We start from the raw sequence: 25,032 nt of genomic DNA, 5'->3' as shown, positions 1-25,032 counted from the left end.
AGGCGTCTGGTTCCCATGGGGACGTCTAAGTGCCTCTTGGGTGCGTCCCTCAGGACTGTCTTATGGCAGAGCCGGAAGCAGGGACTTTGCCTCTTTAACGACACTGGTGCTTTCATCAGAGTGCAGAGGAACCCTCTGTGGCGCGACCCCCTCCTGCAGGACACTGGGCAGTGGAGGCGTCGGGAGGCCGGCCCAAGGCTGGACGCTTGTGCCTTGTCCGTGTCGACCCAGGTTGTCACGAGCTCTCTGTCCTCTTGTCTGTCCGGAACCAGGGCTACCTCTTCATCTCTGTGCTGGTGAACTCCAACAGCGAGCTGATCCGGCTCATCAACAACGCCATCAAGAACGACCTGGCCAGTCGGAACCCCACCTTCATGGGCCTGGCCCTGCACTGCATCGCCAACGTGGGCAGCCGAGAGATGGCCGAGGCGTTTGCTGGGGAGATTCCGAAAATCCTCGTCGCTGGGTATGTGTCCCGTGACTTGTCGGAAGTGCGTGTGTCTCTCGCGTTAAGTGAACCAAACATGCAGCTGCTTAGAGGATTTCTAGGATGAGTTCGTCTCCCTGTCTTAGGCGGCGGGGCAACCATACGTGTAGGTGCCTGGCGAAGTCCTGTCACGCCTCTCCTGCCCCAGTACCGCCGGGGTTTGGAAGAGCATGGAAGAAGGGCCCTGCCGGCTGCAACCAACCGACAAGGGCCCAGCCTCCCACGCGGCTGCCGAAGGAGGAGCGTGTCATCCTGGGTTGTGGCGCAGCACCCCTTCTCGCCCTTTCTCCAGAGCGTCACTGAGGAAGAGTCCAAGCACAGAATTCTTAGAGACCTACCCCCACCCCCTTTGATTTGGAGAGGGGCCACGTGGGGCAGAGTAGGCCGCTCTGGAAGGGTGCCACGGGGCATGGCAGAGGCAGGGTCCTGCGTTCGTGGTCCCGGACTCTGCTGAGCTGGGGAACTGACCCAGGGTCCACACCCTGGTGACACATCTGGCTCAACAAACGCCCCAGGCCCGGGCACTTCGTCGGGACCAAGCTCTTCCAGGATGGCCGGCAGTGCAGACAGAGGCCACGGCACTCTGGATGCCGGGACACCGCCCCAAACCCTGTGGCACACGGACGCTCCTCCCTGAGGCCTAGGTGTGCCTCCGGGGCGAGCCCTGGGCTGCACCAGTGACCAGAAGGGCTGTGGCCACACAAGCCCTGGAGGAGTGTCTGTCCGAGGCGTGTGCCGCCAGAGGGAGACGGAGTGGCCAGGCTGGAAGCAAGGCCCCACGGGAAGGGGGGCGGGGCACTCAGAGACACACGCCGGGAGCAGGTCACTCACTGGAAGGACAGCAGAGCCGAGGAAGCAGGTGGGGAGCCGAGACGACGCTCCACGTCTGCCGATGAGAGCTGTGGGCCATGGTGGCCGCCCTGAGCGCAAACTAAGACAGAAGAGACTCGAGGGACTTGATGTGAGCAGAGTGACCCTGACGGGACGTTCGGGTCCAGACCCCACCAGGGTGGGTGTGCGTTCAGGGCCGCACGGCACCTTGTTTTCCTCACTCGTTAGGGCTGCACCAGGTTGGGCAAGGCCTTCCCTGAACCCCTTTCCCTGCTCTGGCTGCCGCCTGGCCCTTGCCCTGTTCCTGGCGCACACCAGGGAGCACGTCTGCGCCCTGCCTGCCTCCGCCCGCAGAAGGCAGGCTCCTGGGGGCTGAGGTTTCTGTCTGCTGTGGCCATTGCTTTGTTTCCAGCGTTTTGACCAATACCTGGTACACAGTAAGTGCTTGAAAAATGCCTGTTGGACGAGTGTGACGTAAAACAGAGATAATCTCTGGAGAGCATTCAGATGGCAATTGAAGAACGCTTTCCTGAAGTAAAGGACGGACCGCACCTACAGTGAAAGGGCACAGGGGGCGCACGGCGAGGCCCAGCGTGGACGGGACGGGGGAGGATCCTGCTGCGGGAAGACAGTTGAGCCGTGCCTGCGAGTTTCACGGCCTAGGGGACCTGGCGCGGTCATGCCCACCCCGCTGGATTACCTGTCAGAATCGAGGTCACAGACAAGCCTACACCAAGAGGCTCAGGCCGCGTGGTACCCACGAGCCCTATTCGAACGCCATTCCCAGCTCTTGAATGTGCAGTTAACCCACGGGCAGCTCAAGGTGAAGTGCTCAGGCTGGAGACGGCCAGAGACGGACTGAGGCATTGCAGGGGTGGCAGATGCAGAGGAGATTGTCAGCAGTCAAATAACTGCACTGGAGCTGGCACGTTGGGGGCGGGACGGCGGCCCCCAGCAGGCGTTCAGGAAGCGAGGGTGCCGGGCACTGGGCCGCGGGCCCGAGATAGAACTGACACAGAGCGGGCAGTGGCCTCCCCGGCCTCCCCAGGGGTGTTGGATGCCGTACTTCCCTCTCCTCGAATGTTCTTCTGGTGTGGGTCCCGGGGGCAGGAAGGCCCTCCCGTGCGAGCACGGAAACGCAGTGGTGACTCGGGGCGGCTCTGCCATAAGGCCTGCGGGGCGTGCTGCCTGCTCCTTGTGAGGATGGTGTGGGGCCAGAGAGGGCCAGGGACGGACTGCTCCCCCGGGGCAGTAGAATCCTACGGGGTTTCTGTGAAGGCAGTTTCTCCCGGGGGTAGAATGGGGAGCAGCTTGAGGGTTTCTTGTGTTGGGCTGGATTTAGGGCCAAGAAAGCTATGAGGCAGGTAAATGGTGACGACGGTCCCCAGCCCTCCTCTCCTCTCTACGTGGAGCAGGAGCCCCCACTGCTTCCACCGTCGCCCTGCTGTGTTCTTTTTCAGACGGCCTCCACGGGGCTGTTCCTTGGTGGGCGGCTCAGCGGAATTTGGCTGGGGTTTGGTGGGGAGGAGGGATAAACAGCCCTGGGGACGTTCTCTGCCCGCCGCCAGCATTAAAACCGGAGCAGGAAACCCTCCAGATGTCCCTCTCCCCGGCTGTCTGCAGTCATTCTGACCTAGCTTCTCAGTGTTTGCTGTGCTCCAGGGACCCCGGGCTCTGTGGCTCAGTGGCTACTTTTCACAGTCAACCACACGAAGGGGCAGGAGGGCATTTGAATCCCTGCCTCTGCTGTCCCAGCACAGAGAGAAGCAGGGGGTGGGGTGCTTCACAAGGGCACCCGACAGGGGTTTTGGACACGGGAGGAAATCGCCGGGGGCGTTTTGTGGCAGTGCAAGGCTCTCTGTTCTTTCTGTTTTGATTGTATGTTGTTAACTGAGTTTTGAAAAAAATACCGTGATCCAAGCAGAGAGGAGCATGAGTTGAATATGGTCAGTCTTGCATAGCCAAGGTCTTATTCAGCAGTTGGGAAAAATACCAGAACTGACACTTTTGGAGATGAGATACCTTTCCTGGTGGGATTCTTTGCTGTTGATTGTCTTGGGCAGGAGCCAAAGGCAGGTCTTCAGAGCAGAAGCCGTCTGTCACTGTCCACACGTGGTCCAGACGGACACCTCTCGGAGGCGGTGGGCGTGGGCTGGGTCACACGGGAGGGTGCAGCGACCTGGTCTCCGTGTTACTCCGGCGTATGATCTGTGAGGCTCGGGGCCATGCTTAGCTTGTTGGGGCCACGTGGGGTGCCAGCCGTGTTCTCGAGCGACCACCGGTGTTTGTCTTTTAGAGACACCATGGACAGCGTGAAGCAGAGCGCCGCCCTGTGTTTGCTGCGTTTGTACCGAACGTCTCCCGACCTCGTCCCCATGGGTGACTGGACGTCCCGCGTGGTGCACCTCCTCAACGACCAGCATTTGGTAAGTGCCTTTGGACCAGGGTCCTGCTCACCCCACCAAGTGACCGTCTCTGGGATGGCCATTGAGAAAACAGCAGCTCGGTGCTTTCTGAGGGGACACCGAGCTTAGTCCACTGAGCCTGTGAGCGTGTGTGCGCTCCTGTGGCCAGGGGGAGGGGCCCCGCCTTCCCTGGGGTGGGACCGTGCAGACACGACCTCCAGCCCGCCCCAGAGCTAGCTGTCGCAAAGCTTCCCGTGTGCTGGGGCCGCACAGACCGGCCAGACCGAGATCAGCGGCTTCTGGAGGCACCCTGTCCAGGGAGGGCAGTCCGTGTGGTGTGCCTGTCTATCAGGCGGTGGTGAGGGTGTCCCGTGACCCCGCCTAAGCTCCTGCCCGCAGTCTTGCTAATCTGCACGACTGCTCCACAGGCCAGGCCTGAGTGTCCTCCCTGTGTCGTAGACAGGAACGTTTGGTGGTTGTGGTTTGACATGGGTCACAGGTCCGGTCCACACCAGCCGGGGCATACAGGGTCGTGACACCAGGAGATGGGGTCAAGTTGGAGCAGGCGTTCGGCACGGTGGCTTTGCGCTGTGCGAGTTCTGTTGTAACACTGAGAGAATTGAAATGTAACACAGGGTTTCCTCCTGAGTAGATGGGGGTTAGTATGCAGGCTGCTTACTATGTTTTTTTCCCAGAAACGAACCTACCTCGAAAATTAAAAATAAATGATCATTGCGTGCAGATTCAGAGGAGAGAGCCGGTGGCCGTGTCGGCAAGCTTGCTGTGCTGCGGCCGCCCTGGGGGCTGTTCCCACGTTGTCGTTGCCCACGTTTACTGGGTGTTTGTGTCCAAGCACGGCAGCCCTCCCTGAGGGTGGAGCTCCGCCTCTGTGGCCAAGTCCTGGGGAGAGGGGGAAGGGCCGGGGTGGGGGGGTGGGGGGGTGGGGGGGGCGGGGGTTAGGGTTAGGCCTGCACGCCGGGTCATCCTCAGTCTGTTCAGGTTCAGACTCCGCTGGTAGAGCCGGGAAGCCGTGCTGGTGGCCGTGAGGCTTGAGGCCACGGGCCACCCACCAGGCAGCCCCTGCGTGGCAGTGGGGCTTTTTCTAGTTTCACACCTGAGGAAACCGAGGCTCGGAGAGACGGAACGGCTTCACATAGATGCGGATTTGAACCAGGAGGTGACGGAGGGTCAGAACTGGGACAGCTTGGGGGGCCCGAGCCACACGGCCAACCGACACCAAAGCCCTTGGCCAGCAGACGTCCACCCCCAGCACTTGCCACAGTGACGGGGACTATCCCAACTGCCCGCAGGATTCCTCTCGCTGACACCCAAAGATCCTGCAGCCCCAGCTATGGGGTCTGCTTTGGTGCCCTGATGCACACGACTCTGCTTCACCAGGTGCGCTGCCTGGCACATTCTTGGCTACAGGCACCAGAACCCAGCTCGAAGCGGGAGAGGTGGAGGGGCCGGCCCAGCCAGACCACGGGAGGGCTGAGCCCATCATCACCCCGCCTCCTTTTATCCTGCTGTTCTCGGCCCACGTTCACTGTTCTCTTGGCGCCTGTCCTCTGTGTGGCCTTGGCTTCCGTGTCAGATACTTCCTGCCTTTGCCGGTGAAGGAGGCCTGAGACTTGGCTTTCTTCGGTTTCAAGGTCAAAGAATGCCCAGAGGGGTGTCAGCTGGGTGGCAGAGCGAGCCAGCCCCTGTGGGTCCTGTGTTCAGAGAGCAGTGGAAGAGCTGAGGGGGTGTGTGTATGTGTGGGGGGGCAGGCCATGGGCTGTGGCCGGGGGGCAGCACCGAGGGCCATTTGGGTCTGCCCCGGTCTTCTCACACTGCCCTTCCTACGAAGACCCCTGCAGGGTGCAGAGGACGTGAGACACTATGCTTTAGGAGTCTCCTCAGAATGCGCAGATTTGTTCTGTCCTCGTGGTGGGCCAGGCCGAGCCCCACACGCTTAGGAGCCGTGGGGACCAGCTCTGCCCTGGTGGGACCTGCGTGCTCACAAATACTGACCTGTCAGAGCTGGCTTGTGAGGGGAATCTGTTGGTACTTACTCTGCCCGCTGAGAAGTGGGCGTTGAGGCCAGTTAGGTCCGTTTGGTGCAGCCTTCACGCTGTCATTGGAAGGCTGAAGGAAGCGCTCAGCTCTGGCTGTCCCCCGCGGTCTCCGTCCTCGAAGCTTCGCAGCTGCTCGAAATGCTGGTCTTGTCCCACCTGCTCAGGAGCACGGTGGAGGATGGCCAGCTGGGTCCGGCGGCGGGGTGGGGGGGGTGGGGGGGCGGGGCAGGGCTCTCCTGGGCTTTGTCCTCGTCCTCACCGTCGGTAGTGGCATTCCTTTGTTCACGTATCTGTGAGGGCATCTTTTCTTCACCAGCATCTGCCTTCAAGAGATGTAGATTGCCGGGAGCCGCTCCTGGCGGTGCCGGGACAGCCGTCTGCAGGGAGAGTCCCCGCACGTTGAGGCCGGGTGCCGTGTGGGGGCCCTGCAGGGAAGGAGTCTCGCCTGGGTCTGGGGTGCTTCGGGGGCCAGTGTGGTGGGGACACAGCCTGGACTGCTTCCAGAGAAGGGGAAGCGTGGGCTCTCTCAGTTGTTGTTCTGCGCTGGAGTCTAAATAATGTCTCCCTCCCCCGTCCACACAGAGTGATTTTTTTTCTTTAAAAAAAATTTTTTTTTTAACGTTTATTCGTTTTTGAAAGACAGAAACGGCGCATGAGTGGGGGAGGGGCAGAGGGAGGGAGACACAGAATCCGAAGCAGGCTCCAGGCTCTGAGCTGTCCGCACAGAGCCCCACACGGGGCTCGAACTCATGAACCGCGAGATCATGCCCTGAGCCGAAGTTGGACGTTTAACTGACTGAGCCACTCAGTCTCCCCTTTTCTCTTTTTAAAAGATTTTATTTTACACCCGGTGTGAGGTTTGAACTCACAACCCCAAGATCAAGAGTTGCACGCCCCACTGGCTGAGCCAGCCAGGTGCCCCCACACAGAGTGATTCAAATCAGGGGCAGCAGTGAGTGCAGCTGCCCACAGGACCAGACAGGTGGCCAGACCCAGAGAAGGGCAGGAGGGCCAGTCGGGATGGGGCCTCCGCTGCCGCAGGGGTCTGGGCCACGTGTCCAGGCTTGCAAAGAGAAGCTCCAAAAGAAAATGGGAGATGTGCGCTCTTGATTGTTAGAGATCTGTGAATCTGGCCCATGGACTACAGGTCTTTGCTCTCCATTTAAAGTTTTATTCGGAAAATGACTTTGCAATGAGAAGCCAGGCACTTTGGCTGCAGTCACAGCATGTATCTGTTGTGTCTGTTCCAGGGTGTGGTGACCGCGGCCACCAGCCTCATTACCACCTTGGCCCAGAAGAACCCCGAGGAGTTCAAGACTTCTGTCTCTCTGGCCGTGTCCAGGTTAAGCAGGGTGAGTCTGTCGATGGGAGTGGGACTCAGGGTGCAGTTTGGTCTCAGTTATTTTAAATAATACGTTGGTTTATTAAAGTAAATTGTTAAATTAAATAATTATTAATTATTATTAAATAATAATTATTAAGTTAAATAATTAAAATTATTAAGATAATTTTAAATAATACGTTGGTTTACTGTTTAGAGTACAAGGTGTTTGGCTCAGTTTGCAAATTCAGGACTGAGTTGGTTAGGACTTCTTGGTTAGGACGTCTTTGGGTTTTCTTTCAACCTTTTTGTCCGTTGAGAAGTGTCCTGTCTGCACAGGAAGGTGCGCGGAGCGAAACAGCCCGGCTCACACTCGTGCTGCCTAGGGTGGGGGCGGGGGTGCCGGCTGGGCCCCCTGCTGTGGGGAGCCCTGTCCTCACTCGCGTGGCCTCGCTCCTTGCTTTCCTTTCCTTTGCTGCCTGAGCGGGTGTCCTTAACTCTGTTGTCTAGCTCTGACTGCGCCCTGAATCTTCACACAGATGGATCCCGCGTATGGGGTGTAGTCTTTTATGTTTGTCCCGTTACGCTCCGCATTGTGGAATGACCGTATTTGTCCTGTGTGCCGTTCGTTCAGTTTTGACGCTGTGGGATTTGTCTGAACACACAGCATACGTGCCCAGCGCTGAGGCGGGTGTGAATCACCTGCTGGGAACAGCTTTGCTGCCTCGGTTGGTGTGTGTGTGTGTGTGTGTGTGTGCGTGTGTGTGCGTGTATGTTCCTGGAAGTGGCGCTGCTGGCTCGTGGGGTGGCCGCGCTTCACCTGAGGGGACGGCGTCACGGCACTCCGCCAGCAGCGTGCAGTTCCCGCTGCTCTGCATCTTGGCTTTTTAAATGTTCGCCATTCTGGGGCGTGGCGGGGTCTCGTGATTGACGTGTCCGTTTTCTTCAGGGTCAGTGAGGTTGGGCAGCTTTGCGTGTTTATTGCTTTCTTGAACATCTTCTTCTGTGAAGTGCCTGTTAAGAAGTCTTTCGCCCACTTTTCTACAGAGTTAGCTTTTTTATTGTTTTGTAGAAGTTGTTCTCTACATATTTTAGATATGAGCACTTTCTTGGTTAGATTAAGTTGAACCAAACAAAATTGCCCACTTTTAACTATTACTGCTCTCTGAAAATGGCATCTCTGTATGCTTCAGTCTACCCTGTGTTTAAAAATCTTGTCCTACTCTGTAACCTGCCGTTTTACTCTCTTGGTGAGGTCTTCTGTGGTCGGAAATTCCTCCTTTTAAGGCACCAATCCTTTTCCTTTGTGGTTGGTGCCTCTTCTGCCCTACTTGTGAGGTCTTTCCCGGTTCTGGGGTTTCATTTAGGTTGACCACCCGCTCTGGGACTGGTGTCTGTATATATCCAGTCCTACAAGGCCTCCCTGCCCCCGCACCCCCCCAACAGTGCCGCCTTGGCCACGAACCACGGGGCTCTGTCTGTGCCTCCTTCCCTTGGTATCATCTCTGTTCAGTTTACACAGCGGTGCGCTGTCTTCGTTACTGGAACTTGAGGCCAGGTCTTGATGTCTAGTGGAGCACGTGCCTTGTTCCCCCAAGAATCCTGTTGGGACTGCCTTTAATCTGTAGGTCAGTTTTGAGAGAATTCAAATCTTTACAGTATCGAGTCTTTGAATCTGTGACCATGGCATACCTCTCCATTTATTTGGGTAGTCTTTAATTTTTCTCAGTAATGTTTTATAACTTTGTGAGTGGAGAGTCTTTTATCTTTTGTTAGGTATCTTTATACAGTTTATTTTTAAAACGCTGTCCTCAAGGATATCTTAAAATGTTATTTGTAAACTACTATGGGTTGGTTTTAAGTAACTGGTGAAGCCATTTGAGATTGGGGTTTCTTTGTTGGGAATTTCTTTTTAAAAAGATTTTTTTTTAGTGTTTTATTTATTTTTGAGAGAGAGAGAGGGAGGGAGGGAGGGAGGGGCAGAGAGAGAGGGAGGGGCAGAGAGAGAGGGAGACACAGAATCTGAAACAGGCTCTAGGCTCTGAGTTGTCAGCACAGAGCCCCATGCGGGGCTTGAACTCATGAACCGTGAGATCATGACCTGAGCTAGAGTTGGACACTCAACCGACTGAGCCACCCAGGCATCCCTGTTGACAATTTCTTATTATGGGTTCAACTTGTTTGATAAATTATGAGTCTTTGTATTTTCTGTCCTTTCATTCACTTTGGTTATGTTGCACTTTCCTGACATTTGCTAATGTGTCTAAATATTCAGATGTATTGACAGAAAGTTATTCTGCACACGGGGGTCCGTAGTGCTGCCTCCTTCCTGGTGTTGATGCGGGTATTTGCACCTTCTCCCTTTCCCGATTAGTCTCAGCAATTCTTCTGATTTTGTTGCCCTCTCTGTTATGTTTTTTTTCTCTCTGGCTAGTTTTGCTTCATATTTTTATTTCCTCTACTTTTTGGGTTAATCTGTTACTCTCTGTAAATCTTTGAGGTAAATTACTCATTGCTTTCTTTCTTTTTTTTTTTTTTTTAAAATTTTTTTTTCAACGTTTATTTATTTTTGGGACAGAGAGAGACAGAGCATGAACGGGGGAGGGGCAGAGAGAGAGGGAGACACAGAATCAGAAACAGGCTCCAGGCTCTGAGCCATCAGCCCAGAGCCTGACGCGGGGCTCGAACTCATGGACCGCGAGATCGTGACCTGGCTGAAGTCGGACGCTTAACCGACTGCGCCACCCAGGCGCCCCCATTGCTTTCTTTTTTATATTTGTTTCAAATGTGTATGTTTAGAGTTGTAAGGTTTTGAGTGTGGTGTTAGCAGCACGAGACGGCCTGTGTTGGCCCCCCTGTCCTGAGGAGCACGGTGCTGCTCCCTGTCTTCCTCCAATGCCTGCCCGTGTGCCCTCTATCTATCGCTCTGCTTCTTCTGCCCATGCCTCAAACAGCATGGAGCTCACCTCCCTGCAGGAGGGGCCACCTCCTGGGTCCAGGCTGCTGTCTTGCAGCCGAGTATAGGAATTAGGTGAACCTTCCTGAATGTGTTTACCTAGGACCTAAAGTGTCACACCTGTGGCTTTGTAAGGCGGAGCTCCTCTGACTTCGCTGGCAGACACAGGAGGTGGGGAGGCACTGGGCTGTGTGTTAGTGGAAGTGAAATGTCTTAGGGGCGGTCGTGTATTTGGAAGGTGGAGGGGGTGTCTGCCCTGCCAAGGACTGTGATAGACAAGGAGATGGAGCCATGAATGGAGGAAGCTTGCTGTCTGGCCTCCGGTGAGCTCATGGCAGGGGTCTGTGCTGGAGGGCTTGTCCCTTCTGAGGGGACTGAAGTTCTCCCTTTTGGGTTTTGTTCACTTTCTGCTCCACAAAGGAATGATTGGGTTTCCGGTCTGTTGAATTCTGTAGCGGTTCTGGGTCAGTGGTATAGGCTGGTGTGTGCCCACGGAGCGGGCCGGCCGTTGCACAGCAAGAGCGCGTGCGTGGGCTGTTCCCCAAAGTGACAGCGGGCAGCTGCTCTCCATGGGAGCCTGGCACGGCTGTGCTCCTTTACCTCTAAAATAGGAGACAACTAAATGGCCTTATTAGCTCATCGAATGGAACTGTTTCTCAGGTAGTGTGTGACCTCAGGACCACGCCGAGGGCCTCTCTAAATGACAGCCGTCCGCACCCTGTGTTGTCTTACAGATTGTGACATCTGCATCAACAGACCTTCAGGATTATACCTACTATTTTGTCCCGGCTCCCTGGCTGTCTGTGAAACTTCTGAGGTTGCTACAGTGCTATCCACCCCCAGGTAACAGCTGCCAGCACAGACCTGTCTGAGAGGGGTTTGCTTCAGCATCGTAGGGTTACTCTTGTGTTGTTACCTTTACAAGACCTTTTCTGCTGCTAGTTCTTGTTCTGCGGGTCCTTTATGATGCTGCCACACATCTTGGCTCTCCCAGAGCAGCTGGTAGAGAACTCACAATTTTCTTGGGATTTGGGGTTATCCCTGCTTGTTAGATAATATGGTGTCTGTCCTGTGCAGCTTTTTGAAACAGTGTTTTTCAGTAAAACTGGAAACGCTTACAAGCTCTGTATTTTAAGTTGTTAATAATCTGTATAACCTTAATACGCACAGTGGAGATATTTTTCTGTTCACGTTTTATTGCAAAATGTTACTTTTGACTAATACGGCAAGTATCTAGAAACGTAACTTTTTTAAAAGTTTTTATTTACTTATTTTTGAGACGTAGAGAGCGCGCGCATGCCCGCACGCAAGCAGGGGAGGGGCGGAGAGAGGTGGTGACAGATGATATGAAGTGGGCTCTGTGTGCACAGCACAGAGCCCAATGTGGGGCTCTAACGCATGAACTGAGATCATGACCTGAGCCAAGGGCAGATGCTTAACTGACTGAGCCACCAGGCATCCCTAGAAATGGAATTTCTTGATCAAAGGATGTAGGTACTTCCGAGTTGTCCTTTACACTGATTGCTCGTTGTAACCTTTACGTTTTAATCTAATTGGTTTTGTGCAAGATATTTCTTTGTTAGATTCCAGTAATTTTCTCTTACTTCCATACTGAAGTATGAACTGCACACCTGCAGCCGAGCCTTCGTGTGGGGGGACTTCCCTTGAGCCGGAGCAGGACTGGCCTCCCCAACAGCCACTCCTTACTTCTGCCTCCCTCCCTGCCCGGCCCTGCCCGGCCTGGCGGCCGTCCCGCTCCTTCATTCTGAGATCTGGGGTGTCTCCACTCACTCGTGGGTGTGTTTCCCTCATGACTCTCCTTTCAGGGCTTGGCCACCTCTCTGCTCAAGCCCTGGGGCAGGGGGTGGGGGGAGCTCCCCAGGGCCCTGATGGCGCCCCACCCGCGTCTGCAGGGCTCCGCTCTTCTTGACTGGCTGGGTTTGCTAGCCCTGGGTGTGCTGGGGGCTTTGGGGGACATTCTGTACAGGTTGTGTCTGATATTTGATATTTTTATTGCTTTCTTATTCTTTTTTTTTGTCTATTATTTCTTTTTTCTGGTTTCATTAGAATTTTTAACATTTCTTTCTCTTTGCTGGTTTTGATAACAGTGTCTCTATTTCTATTGGAAATAGAAAGTGGAGGAAAAATCTTTTGTCCCCTTTCTTTCCAACTTTTATATTTCTTGTCTGCGTCTCCGAGATTTTCTTTTTTCTCTTCTAATTCAACGAAGGTGTTATGCATCTCATTTGCATTAAAATGTACGTGCAGTGACATCCTCTCGCTGGAAAGAGCCACGCATTCTGATGGGGAGCATGTGCTGGCCAGCCGTCTCCCCCTGGTTGTGAGGTGGTGCGGCTGGGGAGCAGGTGGCTCTGGGGGGCCCGGCCCGACAGCGCTCTGTCTCGCCCAGAAGACCCTGCAGTGCGAGGCCGCCTGACCGAGTGCCTGGAGACGATTCTGAACAAAGCCCAGGAACCACCAAAGTCAAAAAAAGTGCAGCATTCCAATGCCAAGAACGCCGTGCTCTTCGAGACCATCAGCCTGATCATCCACCACGACAGGTGCGTCAGCAGTGGGCGGTGCTCTCCTTCCCCGGCCTCTTCCCCGGAGCGTCCTGGGTGACGTCGGGTGCTTACCCGCTCCCCGACACGGACAGGTCGCCTCTGCCCTCCTCAGGCGGGCGCGTGCTCCCTGCGGGCTCCCCTTCTGGTCTCTCCTCCGCTGCTTCTCTCTGGCCTCAGAACGTGCGCACCATCTGCCGCGGTGTTACCTCTCCCCAAGGGCCTCTCCTGTTTGTCCCGAGCACCCTGCTGCTGCCTGGCTTCTCCCGTGACCGCACAGGAAGGGGGGCGGGGGGCCTGTCCGCGTGTGTCCCCGTTAGCCTTCCTGCGGCACGAAGCGACAGTCAGCGTTGGTTTGAGGCCTTTGTGGGGATGTGGTGGCGGTGGCCGAGTGTGTCGGCGAGCAGAGAGATTGGGGTGGGGGGATGGTTTGCTTCCTTGCGTTTTCTTCTCAGCTCCTGTAGCCCGACTTCCTGCCCGTGGCCTTGAGCCCAGTGCCTTGTTTTAGCATTCCCCTTAGCGTGCCGGGGTGGCTCCCATGCGGGGCTGTGGGAGACGCCGCCAGGGTCCCCACGAGTTCCCGCTGCTGCACTCCACCCAAGGTGGTGTGGGGGCACGGTAGGCGTGGCCCACCCTCTCCCGGCCACCTTCCGCCTCGACGTTTTTGGACAAACGTAGTTTCTTGTGACAGAAACTCAGTCTGAGAGTCCTACTTCAGCAGGGTTGGGAACTGTTGAAAACAAAACTTTAGAGGTCAGAGGAAGCCTTTTGGTCTTTATTGAATGCGTTTAAAGAGCCACAACATCACGAAGGTAAAGCGGAGAGTGAGCAGCAGGGTGGCGGAAACTTCTTGGCGGCTGGCGCTTCGGGACCCACCTCTCGTGTCTGCCTCTGTGCACGCGGCTCTCGGGACTCTTCCCACGGCAAGGCCTGTGTTCAGCCGTTCACCACGGCTGGCTGCCTCTGGCTGAGGTGACGTTTCCGGCCGCTCGGCGAGAGCCCGGAGCGTTCCCTCTGCCAGCTCGGCGCCGGGGCTCAGGAGGAGCTTGGTTTGGGACGGCGCCTCTGCCGCCACCGCCTCTTTGAAGTTGGGGAATCCTGCGCGCGAGGGGGCAGCGAGCTGAGCCGCTGCGAAACCGACCTCAGGGTTTAGGTCCGTGGCTTCCGGTGTGGGGGCCCCGAGGTCTCCTCTAGCAGTGCCGTGGCCCCGAATGCCACCCGCCTCGCCGACCTGTGCGTGGCCCTGTCTGTGAGGCTCCTACCGAGGAACCCCCAGCCGCCCCTCTTCTCCTGTCCGTGCAGTGAGCCCAACCTGCTGGTGCGCGCCTGTAACCAGCTGGGCCAGTTCCTGCAGCACCGGGAGACCAACCTCCGCTACCTGGCCCTGGAGAGCATGTGCACGCTGGCCAGCTCCGAGTTCTCCCACGAGGCCGTCAAGACGCACATCGAGACGGTCATCAACGCGCTGAAGGCGAGTGCTCTGTCCTCGGGGCTCTTGCTGCCGTGTCCCCGGGGGTCTGTTCTCTGTGAGGCGGGCTGAGAGCACATAGTACCCAGCGCCGAGTCCCGCACGTACCCGAGTCACGATAGGTGTTTGAATCAACGCACACGGTTCTTTTTGGTAGAAAGATAAAACATCTCGTCCTTGTCTCTGAGAAAACTCACCATGTGCAAAAGAAAATCCGCTTTTCTCAAGGAATTACAATTCCAGAGTTGAAGAGCCAGGTCGAGGTTACTCGCGCCTGTTACCTGCCTTTGTGAGCCTCCAAAGCAGGCGGTGTGGGCTCGCTCCGCAGGCTCGGCCGTGACAGCACCCCTGCGTTCTCCTTGCCGCGCTAGGTCCGCTGGAGAACGCGAGGCCGGGGGGAGGCCACAAAGCCCGTTGTTCTGTCCCTGGCCTGACCCCGTTCCTTTGCGTGCTCACATTTTTGGTGTGTGTTTTGAACGAGAGGCCACATGAGGGCCTGGCCCTGCTTTTGGTGTTTGTTATCAGTCACTGCCAGTCTCAGAAAGACTTGCCCTTGCTCTGGCCCGTGGTCCTGCAGCGGTGCTTCCCGGGGCTGTCCCGTGCCGAGGAGCAGCTAGGGTCTTACTCCGCAGCAGAGGCTGAAGAGCAGGTGTGGGGTGGGGCCCGAGAGCAGCGCTCTGAGAAGCTCCCGGGGGAGGCAGAAGGTGCCAGTCTGTGACCATACAGTAGAGGCCTCTGACTGCCCCCAGGGATGGAGCTGGATTCTGGGTGGGGAGACTCAAGGAGCGAGGGGCTCCGTGCGACCTGTCTGTCGCGGGGAGGGGGTTGGCCCCGAGATCCAGACGGGGAGTGGGGGCAGTGCGCAGTTAAGCGTTGGGACGGAGTCGGGTGCCTGAGCCGCGTGGCCTGGTCACACCTGGCCCGGGCTCTGCTCGTGCGGCTTTTCACTCTGCCTCGCACCCCCAGACGGAGCGGGACGTGAGTGTGCGGCAGCGGGCCGTGGACCTCCTCTACGCCATGTGTGACCGCAGCAACGCCCAGCAGATTGTGGCCGAGATGCTGAGCTACTTGGAGACGGCCGACTATTCCATCCGGGAGGAGATTGTGAGTCTGAAGGCCGCCGCGCTGCCACCACAAGACTTCCTTTCTTTAGAGTGTGTGATTCTGCCCTGGCGCTTGATCGGGAATCCGCTAGGTCCTGGGTCGAGATCCCTCTGCTTAAGCTTCCAGGCCGCGTTCTCAGGGGAGCCTTGCAGCCTTTTGGAAATGACTTGAAACAGCCCTTGCTAACAGGGACCCTCACAGTGAGGTAGTTTTGCAACGCAGGTGAGTAAGAGTGCAGACTTGTGGGCACCGCTCTGTAAGTTTGGCCCTTGCCTTACTGCTTATGTGCTCAGCCTGTGCTCCTGCCTCTCTCGGATGCATCGAGCTCAGCCACCATCGGTGAAGCGGGTGTGCACGCCAAACAGATTGCCAAGAGTTCTGCAAATACTTATCGTGAGAAGTGCTGATCATGATCCAGGTAGCCTGTGGCCAGCAGAGAGGGGCCCCGAGCGTGTGTGTGATTCACAGAGGGCTCAGCGTGAGCCTGTGTGAAGGGGTCAGCTGCTAAGGTTAGCGGTCCCGCAGCCTCTCATCCTATGAAAAGTGTGTCTTATTTGTCTTTCTGGGGAGCGAAGTGCAGTTGAGGCCTCCTTGGGAACTCTGGGGGCAAGTGCCCAGCGTCAGAGCTCCCCACAGCTGACTCTCAGCATTGCTCCTGGGCTGCTGTTGGGCTTGGAAATGAGAGGCTGGGAGCTTCTGAGCCGATGTGGCTCCGCATATAGCTGGACACTCAGGCTTCTAGGGGATCATTTACTGAATGGCTCTGGCCCCTGTGGCCAGTCTGGGGCAGGTGCTGGCTCTTCAGTGCTGAGTGGCGTGGCCTAATTACCACGTGGCCATGCTTTGATGAAGAGTGGGGCTGCCCTGGAGAAGAAAGAAGGCCAAGGAAGGCTTCTCAGAGGAAGCAGCCCTGGAGCTGAACCGCTGAGCAGCCAGGAGAGAGGACACAGGCGCTTTGGTGGGGACAGGAGGGACAGGGGTGACCGGCCAGGAGAGAGGACGTAGGCACTTCGGGGGGACAGGAGGGACAGGGGTGACCAGCCAGGAGAGAGGACGCAGGCACTTTGGGGGGACAGGAGGGACAGGGGTGACCAGCCAGGAGAGAGGACGCAGGCACTTCGGGGAGACAGGAGGGACAGGGGTGACCAGCCAGGAGAGAGGACGCAGACACTTTGGGGGGACAGGAGGGACAGGGTGGAAGATCTAAGAATAGACGTGCAGGGAGAGGGGAGTCCGTTGTGGGGTAGGGGTGGGGTCACGTTTAGAGTGTGGCCAGGCAGCAGGGCCTGGGCTCCCGTTTGCGTGGGTGCAGCAGGTTCTGGGGACTGTACTCACTGGGGCACTGTTACCATCGTGGTTCTGTGTGTCCTGAGCTGAGACAGAGGGGCCATGGTCTTCTGTGTGATTAGGTGGGTTTTTTTTTTTTTTTGTAAGTCTTGTTTATTTTTGAGAGAGCTAGAGAAAGAAAGAGAGAGAGAGAGCACGCAAGCTCGAGCAAGCAAGGGAAGGGGCAGAGAGAGGGGGGGAAGAATCTCAAGCAGGCTCTGGGCTGTCAGTGCAGAACCGGACGCAAACTGTGAGATCATGACCTGAGCTGAAGTTAAGAGTCGGATGCTTAACCGACTGAGCCACCCAGGTACCCATGGGTAGGTTTTTAAGGTTTTGAATGTTAACCGGTTCCGTGTTGGTCCTTACTCCCTTTTCCATGGTGAATGGCATTGCTCAGTTAGCTTCAGTCATACGAGGGGTAAGACAGATCTTCTGAGTTCGCGGTAAATGCTCTGTCTGGCCGTCTGTCCAGCCTGGTGTGTCGTATCATGCGTCCTGTGGTTGTGTTAGCTGCTGGGCGTCCATACCTGGACGTGCTGCTTGCCCTGCCCATGGCGGGGCCTTTCTGTCCATGAGGAGTGCAGGTCATAGGCAAGATGGTGGAGCGCCTGTAGCGTGGGTGAGGATTGGCAGAGGCAGGGCTCTGGACCCCGGGGGGGCCTCAGGAGTCGCTGTCATGGAGTGCTGGGGGGTTTCTGCAGGAGGTGGCAGTGAGCTCGTCCTGAGAGGATGACGGCACTTGGGGGTGGGCAGCTGGGCGGCAAGGAGGCGGCTCCGTCCGGTGGGAGCAGGGCATGTATGGCAGAGGCGGTGAGGCTGCTGTCCCGTGTCACGGTGAGAGGCCCCGAGTGCTCAGCTTCGGGGTGAGCTCTGGGCTCGAAGGATTGAAGCCGAAGGAGGGCAGTGGTGCGGCCTGAATTTTGGAATGATGCTCTAGGATCACTGCGGAGGGTCGCCGCGGAGGCCAGAGAATGGGCAGAGCAGGTGGGTGGTGGTCCAGGCCCCAGCAGGAGCTCTGGGGGCGCATTCAGGAGGGCAACGCAGCAGGGAGGTAAAGACAGGCAGCTGCGTGAGGGACACAGTCTAGCGTTGGCAGCTGGTGCTGTTTGGGGGGCTTGGTGCCCTAAGAAGGTGGCGTGGGTGGGGCGAGGGTCTGCTTTGGGTCAGCCCAGTGCCATTGCCCCTGGGCAGTGTGTATGGCCCGCAGAGTCCTCTGGAGGGCGTGGGGGTAAATGAGTGGGTGGGGTCCCCCGTGCAGAGTTGAGGGAGGCTGGCCAGAGCAGGAGAACCCAGAGAGCCCTGCCGCCCTGAAGGCAGGCTTGCTGGGAAGGGCTGCCCAGGCTCTGGTCCGTGGCGGTGCAGGGTCGCCATGACCCGGCTGGACCGTGTCTCTCCCGGTCTATTCCTGGAGGGCAGTTTGGCTTTCCCCAGTGAAATCTGCAAATCTCAACTTTCTGGGCTCCCTTGAGAATGTGGTGGAAGCTTCTTGCACACCCGAGCTTTGGCACACGCGTTCAGGTCCTCCCGAGGCCCTCGAGTTGACGCGGCGCTGGCGGCTGTGGGGCCCAGAGCGGCTGCCCTGAGCGTCCGCACCCTGCAGGTGCTGAAAGTTGCCATCTTGGCGGAGAAGTACGCTGTGGACTACACGTGGTACGTGGACACCATCCTGAACCTGATCCGGATCGCCGGCGACTACGTGAGCGAAGAGGTGTGGTACCGCGTCATTCAGATTGTCATCAACCGCGACGACGTGCAGGGCTACGCTGCCAAGACGGTGTTCGAGGTACGGCCCAGACGCGCCCTCGGGATACGGCGTGGTGTTCTGGCGGGCGTTGCCGGCCTCCCTGTGTCTCCTGCCCACCGTTCTGGGAGGTCCCGGCTCCTATGCTGTGGACACCACCTCTGCTTGAGCCTTATCTCCTGCACGTGCAGGGTCTCCGTTGGTGAGGGGCGTGTGCCCCCGGAGGATGCTGGTGTGCACCTGCCCCCGCCTGGGGCCTGAGTAGAGCGTGGCTGTTGTTCCAGGGCTGGCGTTGGCCGCATCTCTGCCTTTGGCGCTTCCCTGCTACAGACCTACCTGCTGAAGTGGCGGGAAGGCAGGGAAGCGGCAGATACTAAAGCCGGAGGGTCTCGGGGCAGCTCTAGTGGAAGCTTGCACTAACGTGAAAAACAGGCCGTGCGGGAGGGCGGCCTGAACCCCGTGTGGGCCTGGTGCCTCACCACCTCCTAGCGACTTTACTCTGTCGTCAGACGCCTCCCGGCTCTTCTACCTGTGCCGCGTGCTCCTGTGCATCAGGCTCACGGTGCTCACGGTTTCACAGGCTCTTCAGGCTCCGGCGTGCCACGAGAACCTGGTCAAAGTGGGAGGCTACATCCTGGGAGAGTTTGGAAACTTGATAGCTGGGGACCCCAGATCCAGGTGAGAGACCCCGTGGGAGCCGGGTGAGCACCGCGCCGTGATGCCGGCTCCGTGCTTCCTGGTTCTCACCTGGCGGCCGAGGGGAGGTTGACAGGTGTCCTCACCTGCTTGTTGGGACAGCAGGGCAAGAGCACTTCCGCTCCGGATTCGTGTGTTTTTATTCTCGTTCAAGCCGTACCAAAGTCAGGACTCTTGTTGACAATAGATGCGTGGTCACGTGGCTCCCACTGCCACAGGGAAGCGTGCTCTTGTGTGGGACAGGAGGCGCACGCCTGCCTGCGCGCCCTGTCCTGCGCGGGCGCGGTTCTGGTCTAGCGTGGGGGCCGTTCCCCAGAGCCGCTCCTCGCTCGCGCCCGTGGGTGAGGTGCGTGGGCGCAGGGGCAGGGGGACACGGACGACGCGCTCCCGCCCCGTCTGTGCCCCACAGCCCCCTGATCCAGTTCCACCTGCTGCACTCCAAGTTCCACCTGTGCAGCGTCCCCACCAGGGCGCTGCTCTTGTCCACCTACATCAAGTTCGTGAACCTGTTCCCGGAGGTGAAGACCACCATTCAGGACGTGCTGCGCAGTGACAGCCAGCTGAAGAACGCCGACGTCGAGCTGCAGCAGCGGGCCGTGGAGTACCTGCGGCTCAGCACGGTGGCCAGCACCGACATCCTGGTAGGCCCCGGTGGCTCGGAGAACCCCTGCCGCACCGTCCCTCGCCCTGGGGCCGGAAGCTGCGGGGCTTTCCGCCGCCGTGACTCCGGGCTTCTTCCTCCAGGCGACCGTCCTGGAGGAGATGCCGCCGTTTCCGGAGCGCCAGTCCTCCATTCTGGCCAAGCTCAAGAAGAAGAAGGGCCCGGACACAGCCACGGGTCTGGAGGAGGCCAAGCGGGAGAGGAGCGCCGCTGTCAACGGGGGCCCCGAGCCTGCCCCGGCCAGCGCCGCGGTGGGTCCCTTTCTGGTGGCGACGCCCGCATAAGCTCCTGGGTCGCCGGGTCCCCGAGATTCGGCACCGGCAGAGCACTTGCCCCCTGGGGAGAATGTGTTGTTAGGTGTGAGGTGTGTGCCGAGAGCGCAGTGGTGGGACCCAGCCAAGCCCTCGCCTCTCCTTCACCTCTGACCTCAGAAGGTGCTCCCCCCCAGGCGCCCAGGCCTCATCTTCCAGACTGGTCTTCAGACTGCCGTCTCGGGCCGAGAGTTCCCTCCCATCTCCTCTCTGTCCTGAGTGGTTCAGACGATGTGAGCGCTCGCTCTTCTGTGGGACTGCCTTGCGTAGGAGGCCGTCCGGCTGCTCTTTGTTGGTGTAGAGCGGACCCCCCTCACACCTTACCCTGTTCTTAGAGATTTTCAGCAGCGACTTGGGTCAGGGCCGGTTTCCCTTTTCTGTGTGACGTGGTGAGGGCATTCACGTGTAAGTGAAGACCTGTCTTTTGATGTGCGTCTGGGGGAGGTGTCAGTTTGAGAGTTGTATTTGTTTCTTTTCTCTCCCTGGCTCGAGCAACAGCTTCGTGGGAACGCACACGGCCAGCCCTGCCCCGCGACCGCCAGCTGGGCGCCATGACCAGCTCCCCAGGACTGTGGGCTTTCTGCTTGTCCGTTCTGGGAGGAGGCCTGGAGAGCTTTGTGTCGTCTCTGGGATCTCGGCCCAGGGGTGTGAATGATGCCTCTTAATGATATCAGGTGGCCTTTGTGAAGAGGAGTGTCAGAGGTGACATGCGCCTGTGTGCAGACAGACCGGGGCCTTGGGGGCTGGCTTGTCAAGGGCGTGATTATGCCTGAGCCGTTGTGCTCCTTGATGGGGTCTGTGGCCTGTCCCCTGGTCTACTTGTGTGTCCCTTTGACCGTGTGTCTGGCCCTCAAGCCGAGGATCCTGGGCCTGCCGTGAGCCCTCTATTTAGGCCTCACCGGGCCTCCTGGGGGAGGGAGGAGGCAGCCAAGGGGCAGTGGGTCTCTGCACGCCTGCCTTGGGGCAGAGCTCGATGTGGGACCTGGGCAGGGAGTGGCTGTCCAGGTGGGTCTTCCCAGCAGAACAGCCTTGCTTTTGTCTGTTGTAACTTTCAGGGCACATAATTGACTTCATTGGACAAAAGATTTGCCCATTGTCAGAAGCGTGTGAATCGTTATTCGGGAACCAGTGGTAAAGATCTTTCAATAGATGGCAGAGGCGACACAGTCCCCATAACTCCCATGTAGGCTGTAGTTTGTCAGCTATGACAGATACCTTCCTTGCATAATTCAGAGCCAGGTTCAAAGCCACCTTGAGTTCTGCTCCTGACCCTCCTCAGGTGGGCAGACTCCTATGACAACAGTGTCAGTAAAAAGCAGTGTCATGTGAGTAGCTGTGCTCCCAGGAATGCCGCTGCAGGTGCAGTGAGGGGCAGGAACCACCTTGAGAGGCCACGTCCAGATGCTGCTGGCTCCTGATGCCTCCTCCGACAGCTCCTCTGGGGTCCCCGTCCCTCAGGCTCCTCCTCTCCCAGACTCTCCGCTTCCTGAGGGGAGCCTCGGCAGGGCTGGGAAGGAGGGGCCGTCACGCAGAGCACACGTTTTGTAATGCCTCTTTTATCTTGGAATAGAATTCGTATGTGATATGACATACCTACGATGTAATTTTTTAGAAATTCTTTAACTTCAGCTGAAAGAGAAACGGGCAGTTATTTATACTAACGTTGATTTTCATGTGTAACTGCTCAGCACGGCCACACTGGAAGCAGGTGGCCGTCAGAGGCCTGGCCCGAGGTGTGCCTGGCCAGTGCCCAGAGTGGGCGCGCCCACACGCCGGGGGGCAGGGGTGGGGTGGCAGGAGGAGAGTACTTGGCCTCCCTCAGCTGTCCCTTCAGGGTGGTTGTGTTCTGGAAAGATGGACGTGGGTTAAGCCCGACCAGAGTGAGTGCAGTAATGTAAAATGGCGCTGGGTGCAGTCTCGGATAAACTGATTTTGACCTTCACGAATGCTCAGTGGGACATTCAAAGGTCACTCAAGACGAGTCCTCAAGGCAGAACGGCTCATCCCTGGTTCTTGCGGCGACGTGGCCCCTGGTCGTAAGCAGAGCCCCACGTGTTTATAGGGGCGCGGGGTCAAAGTGTGAGTGTCAGCTTGGGTGAGTGGTTTGTGTTGTGCGTGGCCCTCGGCGGCTTTTTCTTTTGCCTCGGATCGAAAAGTAATCATGTGAAGAAAAAATGGTCTGTAGGCTTTTCGTCTATTTGTTCTCTATAACTCCATAAGGCCTAACACGTGGCTAAACCAAGAATGCACCCAAAGTAGCTTGCCCACTTCTTTGTCTCTTCAAACTCAGTCTCACTCTGGAACGTCGACAGTAACGTGCGTGGTCTCATTTCTTTTTGCTCTCTTTTATGGCAAAAGTGTTTTCGGAACTCTTTTTCCCCATTCAGATGATCGTCACGGAAAAAGGTTGGCCGTCTTTGCAGTTGTGTGAGATGGTGACTGATCTTCAGACTTGGCTCTGGGGTTGCAGTCTCCCCTCACGTGCCGGGCCCTTGCCCCGCGCAGCCTGGCCGCGATCCCTGGAGGGGAAGCGCGGGCACTCGCGCTCGCTAGGCCATGGCGTGCCCGGGGGTTCCCCGCTCACCCTCTCCCTCCCTGTCTTCCAGTCCACGCCTTCTCCGTCGGCGGACCTCTTGGGTCTGGGGGCCGCACCCCCTGCGCCTGCGGGCCCCCCACCGTCCTCCGGCGCGCTGCTTGTGGATGTGTTCTCAGACTCACCCTCTGCGGTCGCTCCACTGGCTCCCGGCTCCGAAGACAACTTTGCCAGGTAGTTGGTCTCCCGTGTTCTCGACACAGGGACTCTTTCCTGCTCTGCCCGCCCGGGGCCCACGGTCCGCATAAGCCGGTCCTTACTGCCCAGGCCCGCCCTGGAAGAGCTCAGGGCACCGGCCTGCTGGGTGGGGTTGCTCCAGAACCACCCCCACAGCTCTGCAGGTCATCAGTTCTCATGAGGTGCGGGTAGCTCACTGTCGCCAGGAAGATCGGGCGGAAAGGAAGAGCTTCAGGCACTGGCCGTCCGCGTTTCTGAGGCGCATGCTGGCCTCTCCCCCGCCTGCGACTGTGCCCCTCTGGCTCCGCACCCTGCCGTGTGGTCGCGCCCCTTCTGGCCCCGACGTCGGTCCCTCTCTGTGTGTGCCTTGCGGGCGCCCAACCTCTGCTTTCTTGTTAACACACACTCTCGGTCGCGCCCTCAGTCCCAGCCTTCCTGTGTCCCGAGGCGCGCACTGCCCCCCACAGCCAATGTGGTCTTTCTGGCTTCCTGTCTCACGTTCCTGGAGGCGCCACGTGCCTGGCTGTGCGTAGCCCCCACTGCCCACGAGCCCCGGACGGGCCCCTGCACCCCCCACTGCTGCTCTGCTCAGCATGTTTCTCTTCCTGCTCCGTTAGCTGTGCGGTTCCGTACCTTTCCCCTGTTGGCTCTCTGTCCCTCGAGTCCCTGCCGGTCTCAAGTCCCGCAGGGGGTGTGGGAGGGCTCGGCCTGGGTGCGGGGGCACGCCGGCCGGAGAGGAGCACCTTTACTGAGCGGCCCCTCGCTCTCCTGAGTCTGACGACAGCAGCGGGACTCGTGCGCTTGCGCGGTTTCCCTGTGTCTTGGTGTCCATGCTGCGTGCAAATTCTTACTTCCTGCTGCTCGTCGAAGATGCTGAGGAGAGGTGGGTTTGGACGGGTGTGCGTTGCCGTCGGTGGCTTCCAGAAGTGCTGCGTTGGAGATTGAAAAGCACTGCAGACCCCAGGCTGCGAGGCCCTTGGTGCTGGAGCGGCGTGCGTCCCTGGGACAGTGCCTGCTCGAAGCTGGGCATGCTGGTCTGGGTGGTGGCCCGGGGCAGGGGCTTTCCCCAGCGTTCTTGGTCCTTGCTGTGTGTGCAGGTGCACGTGGTGCCTGGGCCACGGGCTTCCTCGTGTGCACGACGAGGTGGGAGGCCTGGGGGGGCGGGTGTCTACGGTGGGAACCCTTGGAGCCATTTGCTCGGCAGCTTGCCCGCTTCCAGGCTCCCAGCCCGGGGCGGGTGGTGGTGGTGGTGGTGGTGGTGGTGGTGTGTGTGTGTGGTTCTGGCTGTCTGGGCCGTGCTGTGGCCTCAGAGGGGTGGTGAGGGGTCTGCTGTGGGCCGGGTGTAGGTGCAAGGAAAGGGTGCTTTGGGACCAGCACCGCCGGCGTGGGGGAAGGTTTGCATTCTCCCGAGGCTGTCACAGGTGCTTGTTATAAACCTATAATCCCATAGGGTCAGGTTTTGGTTGGGGTGACCCTTTAAGAAGTAGCTATCCAGCCAGCCCTTGACTGTCACCTAGTGGGCCATCAGTCAGTGCCCTTGCCATCTCCTTGGCAAATGTCAGATTAAAGTGGTTCAGCCCAAACCAGCAGTGCTATGTGCGCTACAGGGCCTTGGATCTGAGGGTGGGGCACTATGGGCTGCCCCCTCCTCGGGTCTGCAGGGGCGGGGATGTGAGGGGCTCTGCTGCCCGGTCACTTCTTTCCCCTTGGGCTCAGTTCTGGGCAAGCGTGTGCAGAAGGTTGTGCATACGGAATGGACTGCATTTGACCTTGTGAGGCTTCGTGTGGGGCTTGAGCTGGAGAGAGAGCCCGTGGTGTTGAGATGGGGAGTGCCGGATGAGGCGAAGGGCAGCCTTGGGGTCCCAGGGGAGCATGGCTCCGTGGAGCAGGTATGGAGGGAGGACCAGGCCCGACCGTCTCTGAAGGAGCTGCGCCTCCTGCTGCCTGTGTTGAGACCATGCTGGACGCCAGGGGTCGTGTGCACACGTGAGCAGCACCGAACGTCATCTGCAGGGTGCCCGCAGGCCCTTTGTGCGAAGCAGGAGGGGGGCAGGGAGTGCTGACTCTGAGCTTTGCCAGGCCGGCAGCACGGTGGGACTTGGAGATTTTGGGCCGTGGGGGCTGCTGCCATGGGGCGTCTGTCTCTTGGTCCCCTGGATGCCCCAGAGGGCTCCACGTGGCCCTGTGCCACCCCACTGCCCGCTCTGGATCGTGAGTCCTTCGTGTGCGGGCTGCGGTGCTAGGAGTCACCCCCCGAGTTGTGGCCAGCACCCTGCGTCAGATGGGACAGCCTGGGGTCTGGCTGGCCTGGGAGTGTGTGCTGCGCCCTGGGGC

General features: G+C 58.3%; 1 protein-coding gene across 2 annotated transcripts in view; it reads left to right on the top strand.

The window, feature by feature from the left end:
• Window positions 1-25,032, top strand: part of AP2A2 (adaptor related protein complex 2 subunit alpha 2) — a 91,166-nt gene that overhangs the window by 60,628 nt on the left and 5,506 nt on the right. The window contains exons 4-15 of one of the 2 annotated variants that reach the window (XM_043582071.1): window positions 273-466; window positions 3,615-3,744; window positions 7,031-7,132; window positions 10,792-10,900; window positions 12,471-12,618; window positions 13,921-14,089; window positions 15,053-15,190; window positions 18,120-18,302; window positions 18,841-18,938; window positions 19,366-19,597; window positions 19,701-19,868; window positions 22,535-22,695. In XM_043582071.1, coding sequence (XP_043438006.1) covers window positions 273-466; window positions 3,615-3,744; window positions 7,031-7,132; window positions 10,792-10,900; window positions 12,471-12,618; window positions 13,921-14,089; window positions 15,053-15,190; window positions 18,120-18,302; window positions 18,841-18,938; window positions 19,366-19,597; window positions 19,701-19,868; window positions 22,535-22,695 — 1,832 coding nt within the window. Of the gene's footprint in view, window positions 1-272; window positions 467-3,614; window positions 3,745-7,030; window positions 7,133-10,791; window positions 10,901-12,467; window positions 12,619-13,920; window positions 14,090-15,052; window positions 15,191-18,119; window positions 18,303-18,840; window positions 18,939-19,365; window positions 19,598-19,700; window positions 19,869-22,534; window positions 22,696-25,032 lie in introns of both variants that reach the window. The other variant, XM_043582069.1, reaches the window with a different exon arrangement.

The sequence above is a fragment of the Prionailurus bengalensis genome, chromosome D1 (genome assembly GCF_016509475.1).
Source record: "Prionailurus bengalensis isolate Pbe53 chromosome D1, Fcat_Pben_1.1_paternal_pri, whole genome shotgun sequence".
NCBI classification, from domain to species: Eukaryota; Metazoa; Chordata; class Mammalia; order Carnivora; family Felidae; genus Prionailurus; species Prionailurus bengalensis.
The sequence above is the reverse complement of the archived record's forward strand: the minus strand, read 5'-3'. Positions and strand labels throughout refer to the sequence as shown.